Here is a 7,664-nt window from a genome sequence, read left to right on the forward strand (position 1 = left end):
TTTAAAGAGAGCAATCATGTCCCCCCTCAATCTCCTCTTCTCCAAACTAAACATTCCCAAGGCCCTTAGCCTTTCCTCGTAAAGCTCAGTCTCCAGAACCCTGATCATCCTCGTCGCTCTCTTCTCCACCCTCTTGATTTTGTCCACAACCTTTTTGAAGTAAGGCCTCCAGAACTGCACACAGTACTCCAGGTGTGGCCTGACCAAGGCAGTATACAGAGGGGCTATGACCTCCTGCGATTTCGATGCTATGGCCCTTTTAATACAACCCAAGACTGAATTAGCCTTTTTTGCCACCGCATCACACTGACTGCTCATATTTAGTTTACAGTTCACTCTTACCCAAGATCTCTTTTGCATTCACTACTCCCCAGAAACGTATCCCCCATCCAGTATTTGTGCTTGACATTTTTGTGGCCCAGATGTAATACTGTGCATTTATCTTTGTTGACTTGCATCCTGTTTGCAACTATTATTTATTTATTTTATTTTATCACACTTGTATCCCGCCCTCCCCGCAAGCAGGCTCAGGGCGGCTACGAACTGCCCACTTCTCCAGAGTATTCAGGTCTTGTTGAATTTTAACTCTATCTTCTTGGGTGTTGCTACTCCTCCCAATTTGGTATCATCAGCAAATTTAATGAGTAGCCCTTCTACCCCTTCATCCAGATCATTGATAAAAATATTGAAAAGTACCGGGGCCAAAACCGAGCCCTGTCAGGCACCCCACTGGAAACTCTCAATCTGATGAAATGCCATTGACCACCACTTTTTGGGTGTGCTCCTCTAACCAGTTCCCTATCCACCGTACTGTCCTATAGTCCAGTCCACAGTCTTCCAGTTTTCCCATCAGAATGTCATGGGGAACCTTATCAAAAGCTTTACTGAAATCCAGGTAAATCACATCAACAGAGTTCCCACGATCCAGTAAGCTCGTCACTGTGACTAGCTTTCCACCGCTTAAAGGAATCCTTTTTACCTTTTACAACTTCCATTGCTTTGTTAACCATGCAGGCTTTTTCGTAGACCTGTTTGTGCCTTTCCTAACCTGCGGAATATATTTTTTTTGAGCTTCTAGAATCGTAGTTTTAAATAGTTTCCAAGCTTCCCCAATGGTTTTGACCCTTTCTACTTCCACCACCTTTACCCCATCTACCAATTCTTCCCTGTTGGTTACTATTACGTCTGGTATGGCCAAGCCCCTTGTAGCTTCCTCCACCATTTGGAGTTTTCCCATCCTGCTGGCTTCAGATTACAGCTTGGATTCACAACTTGGATTCACACCAATCATGGATTCACTTGATCTCTGCGAAGAAATACTGGCTAGAGCCCCTTGTAGCTTCCTCCACCATTTGGAGTTTTCCCATCCTGCTGGCTTCAGATTACAGCTTGGATTCACAACTTGGATTCACACCAATCATGGATTCACTTGATCTCTGCGAAGAAATACTGGCTAGGAAATTGAATAAAAAACAGTGATTCTGTTCTCTGGTTTGCCAAAGACTTGTTTGGCTGTCATTCTTGCAATGATTTGCTTGGAAATAGCTTTCCAAGAAATCTTCACAGGGTGACTCTGTACCTTTTTTGGTAAACCTTTTGGTTGGGTAGTAAGTGACTTTAAACAGAAATGGCTTAATTAACCACAGATTGTGTGATGTTCAGTTGGGGTTTGCATATAACCTACTTGGTAGCCCCACCTGGTACACAGTACCCTCAGCATGTTTTTTGTGCATGGTCTACAGGTATGACGGTGGAAGTACTCGGTACCGTTCTGGGAACAGCCATCCAAGGCCAAATAGTGGGCAAAGTTGACACACCGTGCATCCTAGACCCACTGCTGTTGAGCATGGCCAACTCTTCATCAGTGGTCATGGAGGAGGTGAACGTCACCCATGAAACAGGCTCACTCACAGATACGGTATGCACCTGTTCAGATGATCTGTTGAGGGGGGGTAATTTAAGAGGAGCGGCAGAAAAGCGTACACCGAGTCTCTCTCCTGCTGAGTGACCTTGCTTCCCCATCCTGCTGTTCCTTCTTATGTGGATGCCAAGAGGTGTGCACCCATGCGCCATGTGCATGTGCACTAACTACCAGCAGGTCTTTCCCAAAAGCAGCCCCCAGAATGACAGCTCTGCAGGGGCTCAGGAGATGTGAATTGAAGACCACTGTCTTAAAGGTTGTTCTCCCAGTGAGCTGGCAAACCATTGATGCTGCTGTCCTGGTCCCAAATAAATACCGTTGATTAGAAGTCCAGTTATCAGACCTGTAGCTCTGCATCCAGGTTTAGGGGGCTTCTTCACGTTTTTCTGCTCTCAACATTACTTTATCAGGGTAAGCATCCCTTTGCCTCTTTCTTCCCCAAATACAGAGAAATGCCTACATGATTGCTGCTGGCATCATTGGTGGGATTTACATTCTTTGTGCCATTGTCCTGTCTGTCGGCGTGCGGGAAAAACGAGGTGAGCAAAACAGACTGATTTATTCATTTGTCTTCTGCCTTTCTTGTTGAGACTCAAGACAGCTCGCAGAGTTTATTCATTATTTTCTTTCTATTCCCCACTTTTCTCCCCGACAGCTTATATCCTTCTTGTCTCCTCTGTATTATCCTCACAACAGCCCTGGGAGGTAGGTTAGGCAGAGTGTGTGTGACTGGCCCTGGGTCACCCAGCATAACTTCCATGGCAGAGTGAGAATCTGAATCTTGAGTCTCCCAGATCCAAAACCAAATAGTTTTTGTGGGCTGCTAGAGCATCCCTGGAGACATGCTGATGTTGATTCTAGGTACACAAAAAGTTATGTCAGTGCGTTGCCGGAAAAACAGGGCGGGGGGTTACCAAGGCACAGGAGACAATGTTCTGTACCCTTCGTTAATGCCCCACCTGGCTTCAGAGAGCTCTGGAGTTGGCCAGCCACAGGACAGAATCCTACATCCTTCAAATAGGTAAAGCCATTTATGACTCACAGAACTAAAAATGCAACTGGGGTCTGTGTGTGTGGGATTAAAGGGAAAGGTTCCCTTGCTCAAAAGCCAGTCGAATCCGACTCTAGGGTTGCGGTGCTCATCTCTGTTTCAAAGCCGAAGAGATTTCCATGGTCATGTGGCCGGCATGACTAAACACCAAGGCGCACGGAATGCTGTTACCTTCCCACTGAAGTGGTACCTATTTATCTACTTGCAATTTCTTGCTTTCAAACTGCTCGGTTGGCAGGAGCTGGAACTAGAGACGGGAGCTCACTCCATCATGCGGCACACTCGGGTCTTGAACTGCTGAACTACCGACCTTCCACAGCCTGCAGTTCAGTGAATAAAAGTAGCTTCCTAAATGTCCCAATGCAAGCAGCCTGACTGGTGTGAGATTGTAGATTGATTTGGGCCACCACTGCTGCAGAGGTTGGCCACACTGGATTTAGGCCTAAGCCCTTGTGAAAATGATACTACTTACATTTTACAGCTCAGCAGTGCAACTAGGATCCAAAGCAGGAAGGTCCTGGTTCAAATCCTGACTCTGTCATGAACTATTTCAAGCAAGCTGCCCTCTGCCACCCTCCTCACAATGGTATCTGGATAGGAAATACCAACCTACCTCACAAGGTTGTTGTAACAGGACACATTGTCTACAAAACACTGCGTGGTATTACTGTTGTGCTTTGTAATCGTGGTATTGAATGAAAATTTGCAGAAGGTTTGCTGTGGGCTACTTCTTCCTGTGGAATGGGTAAACGCAAAAACTCCCTCTTGAGTAAGGCAAGACTTTGAGAGTCCCAGTGATCACATGGAGGAGTTCTATCCCATGACCCAAGCCTCACCTGACTTCAGTTCCCCACAGGAAATACCCCGCAGCTTCAAGCTCCAACCAGCCCTTTGGGAGAAGCTGGTTCTTCTAATCTCTGCCCTGTATTGTCCTCCTAAACAAACTAATTCTGACTCAGTTCCTCTTGAATGCTTAAACTGGGAACCTGTCTAGCCTAAGGTGTGCAGGGGGGGGGGGCTGTTCTTGGAGGAAGCTTTTTCTGGAAGAAGCACTCCACTGCTGGCAAACATGGTTGCCCTGCACTACCTGTGCCTATTCTCACTGGATCCTTCCTCCTTCCAAACCCCATCACTAGCAGGCTCGGAAGGGGAAGCTAAGCCAAGCGTCTTGCAATTCCTTGTCTTAAACCTATTGGGACAGGAGACTTCACTGGCAACCAGGGCAGTCTTTAATTGTTCCTCCTTTCTTGAAAAGTTATCTTCAAAACATTGTGCTTTTTGCCCATGGCTGACTAGGTCCTGAACAAACTGTGGGGCAGCATTATTATACTAAATGGGTGGCATAATTATCCTAAATGATGGAGATATGTTCCAAGTGGGTATGAGAATATCGGAGTGACTTGTGCTCTTGACAAAAATATATATGCATGAAAGAGGCTTGTGTCATCTTAAATTCCAGAAACTTGTCTGCGAAGGTGCAGTATACAAGGACCTTTTTCGATTTTCCTTCCCTTCCCCCACCCCCATGCTCCCTTCTAATAATACTTTCAAAATGCCATAAGAATAACAGGCTTACCATTGTTATGTTTCTCTCCCTATGGCTGTGGGATATGGTGGCATAAGTGGAATCTAGTTTCCTCATCTCCTTTTTTTTTAATTCAGAGGCAAGTTTCTAGTGCTGGTAAACTCATTATTGGGTTAAATATTTTATATATGTGTGTGTGCGTGTGTATGTATATCTGTTTCTTGGAAAGGCAAGTTTCTAGTGCTGGTAAACTCATTATTGGGTTAAATATTTTATATATGTGTGTGTATGTATGTATATATGTTTCTCGGTTAAGGGAAACATGCTGTTCAAACAAATTACAAAGATGATCTGACTCTAATCGTAACAAAAGAAAGAAATTTTACTTACAAAAATAGAAGTACATCTGACATGACATATTAATGTAGGTCCATTTAACTTATTGTGAACTGATTAACTTCAGGAAGGTTAACTTGCTACAGCTCCAAGCCCAGGTAAGAGAGAGAAGAAGAGAGGTGCTATGTAAGATGAAGCAGAAGGCAAGCAACGGCCGAAGAGGCTCGATGTCTAACCAGTGGGGGGAGGGCAATTGCCAAGTGTACCCGAGAGAGAGAATTCTCTCAGCCCTTCCCCTCACAGATCCACTTGCATGCAGAGTTACTTATAATATCCAGCATTCATGATGCTGCCTTCTGCTGAGTCAGACCCTTGGTCTATCAAGGTCAATATCGTCTCCTCTGACTGGCAGCAACACCTGCTACTACCTGATCCTTTTACCTGGAGAGGCCTCTTTTCTTCTTTTTATTCCTAGTTTGAATAGACTGATACTACTCAAGACCTGTAGATCAGAGGAGTAGAGAAAGGAAAAACCTTGAGGTGCCAGGGATCAAATCTGGAACCTTCTGCATGCAAAGCAGATGCTCTGCCACTGAGCCACAGCCTCTCACCACAGATGCAGAAACTCTGACACTACAGTGGCTTTTCCTTGACTGACATCAGTGTCTCTCCCATGGCTAGCACAAGTAGCGAATGAATTACAGAGTTCACACCAACATCTTCCAGTTGTATAAGATATGTGGAATTGTAATTTTCTGTGTGCTGGTTAACCGTTTTCCTGTGGTGCACACACTATCTTCCAGTTGTATAAGATATGTGGAATTGTAACTTTCTGTGTGCTGGTTAACCTTTTTCCTGGTGCCCAGTCTTATTTTCTGTGTGCTGGTTAACCTTTTTCCACAGTGCCCAGTCTTATTGAGCTGAAAAGGGCATTTCTCTCTTGTTCCTTGCAGCATCCATTGAGCTCCAGTCGGACGAGCCTGTTTCGTTCTTCCAAGGCTTGAAGCTGGTGATGAACCACGGCCCCTACATCAAGTTGATTGCTGGCTTCCTTTTTACATCACTGGCTTTCATGGTAAGGAAGAGAGCCTTGTGGAACAAGAGGTGTGTTGTTTATTCAGTTGCAAGGGTTGCCTGCTTTCCTAATGCAGTATCTTGTGGCTGGTGAGACTTGGATTCTTCTGCCGCGCCCTCCCCCCCCAGTAACCCTTGTACTGCATGGATTTCCTCAAATATCATGTACTGCATGGATTTGCTCAAATTTTGGACACATTCTCAAAAGGACAGTGTTTCCTTTTCTGATCCAGCGGTCTCGGGTACGTCTCAAAACCTGCTTAACACCCACTGCTGTCTAAACCAATCATGTTATTGTCATGCTGGGTGGAATAGACTCTGTAATGCCCCTTTTCCCCCTTAGGCAGTGCAGTGCTTCTGGAATTTCATCTTCCAAAAAATAGCAACATTATCCCTGCTTTAGCAGCTCAGTTGCTTCCTGAGTTTTTTGTTTTGCTTCTAGCTCAGTTGTGAATAGTGACTTTTTTCTTCTGTGGCCTCAGAGAATCCGTGGAATTCTTCCCTCTAGCTGGCCTTCCTTCTCTTCCTCCATGGCCTTTATCGACTAGCCTTTCTGCCTGGTTAGGACACACATCCTCTTTGGAGCGTGTGAAAGCAGAATCTTCTATAGCAGAATGCTGTCCGCTTCAGTAGCATCTCACAGAGGTGTGCTTCAACGACTGTTTTCAAAAGGGGAGCACACAAAAAACCCAATCCAACCCACCTCAGATGTAAATAGTATTTGCGAAGCAAGGCAGATATCTTATATATCGTAAGGTACAAATTGCACAAACCTGAATTGCATCTGATCGATGACGCTGAAGAAATCAAAATCTTTCTGGCGGTTTCAATGGAAGTGTTCTGGCACAGTGTTTATGGTGCATGGGCGGGAAGCTGGATTTCCCCCCCCCCCCCCCCCATGAGGTAGTTGGAACAAGTACCATTTCCAGGGCACTTCTGATATCTTCCATATTCTCCCTTCTTTTCAGCTTCTGGAAGGCAACTTTGCTTTGTTCTGTACATACACTTTGGGCTTCCGCAATGAATTCCAGAACATTCTCCTGGCCATCATGGTATGTACTCTGCACTCAACCTGTTCCCTTCTTTCCCATGTTCTTTTTCCTAATAGTCTAATTTACTACATTGGCTGCTCATTGTTGCAATATGTTACTACTGACAAACCTTAAGGACTGTTGTTGTAGCATCTCGGGATTCCTTACAAGAAAAGCACTTCAAAATTCTCCCCTTCTCCATTTAATCCTCAAACAACCCTGTGAGGTAGATTAGGCTCAGGGCTGGCTCGCCCGCTAGGCGAACTAGGCGCTCGCCTAGGGCACACCAGTCCTCAGAGGCGCCAAACTGCACCCCCCGTCAAAAGCCCCCCCCCGCCGCCGCTGCCCTAACCGGGCGATCGCCGCTGCCATGGCGGCTGGTGAGCGAGCAGAGGCAGGAAGTGCTGGGAGGTTGCGCCCTCTGGCCCCGCGGTAGCTGAGCCCCCCCTCTGCGAGAGAGAAAAGAAAGGCGTTGGGGATCGGGTCTCTGCCTGCCCGCCCCTCTCACGCGCTCTCTCTCTCTGCTGAGGGTGGGAAGCAGGAGGAAGGAAGGAAGGAAGGCGGCGAGGAGGCAGAGGGTGCCATGGGGAGCGGGGGGGGGCTCCTCTTCCTCCTTGTCCTCGGTACGGTTCAGTGCAGCCCCGGCAGCGGCACCAGGTGTGGGAGCTGCTGCGGCAGCCGCCCGGCGTAGGCTGGCGATCCGGGGTCCGGCTGGAGCTCCAGCAG

General features: G+C 46.7%; 1 protein-coding gene across 1 annotated transcript in view; it reads left to right on the forward strand.

Annotated features, from left to right (window-relative positions):
- MFSD2A (major facilitator superfamily domain containing 2A) overlaps positions 1 to 7,664 on the forward strand; it is a 50,855-nt gene that overhangs the window by 25,339 nt on the left and 17,852 nt on the right. The window contains exons 6-9 of the mRNA XM_015413688.1: positions 1,743 to 1,918; positions 2,370 to 2,460; positions 5,787 to 5,908; positions 6,876 to 6,959. Coding sequence (XP_015269174.1) covers positions 1,743 to 1,918; positions 2,370 to 2,460; positions 5,787 to 5,908; positions 6,876 to 6,959 — 473 coding nt within the window. The remainder of the gene's footprint in view (positions 1 to 1,742; positions 1,919 to 2,369; positions 2,461 to 5,786; positions 5,909 to 6,875; positions 6,960 to 7,664) is intronic.

Source organism: Gekko japonicus, unplaced genomic scaffold (genome assembly GCF_001447785.1).
Source record: "Gekko japonicus isolate JY-2015 unplaced genomic scaffold, Gekko_japonicus_V1.1 scaffold547, whole genome shotgun sequence".
NCBI lineage: Eukaryota > Metazoa > Chordata > Lepidosauria > Squamata > Gekkonidae > Gekko > Gekko japonicus.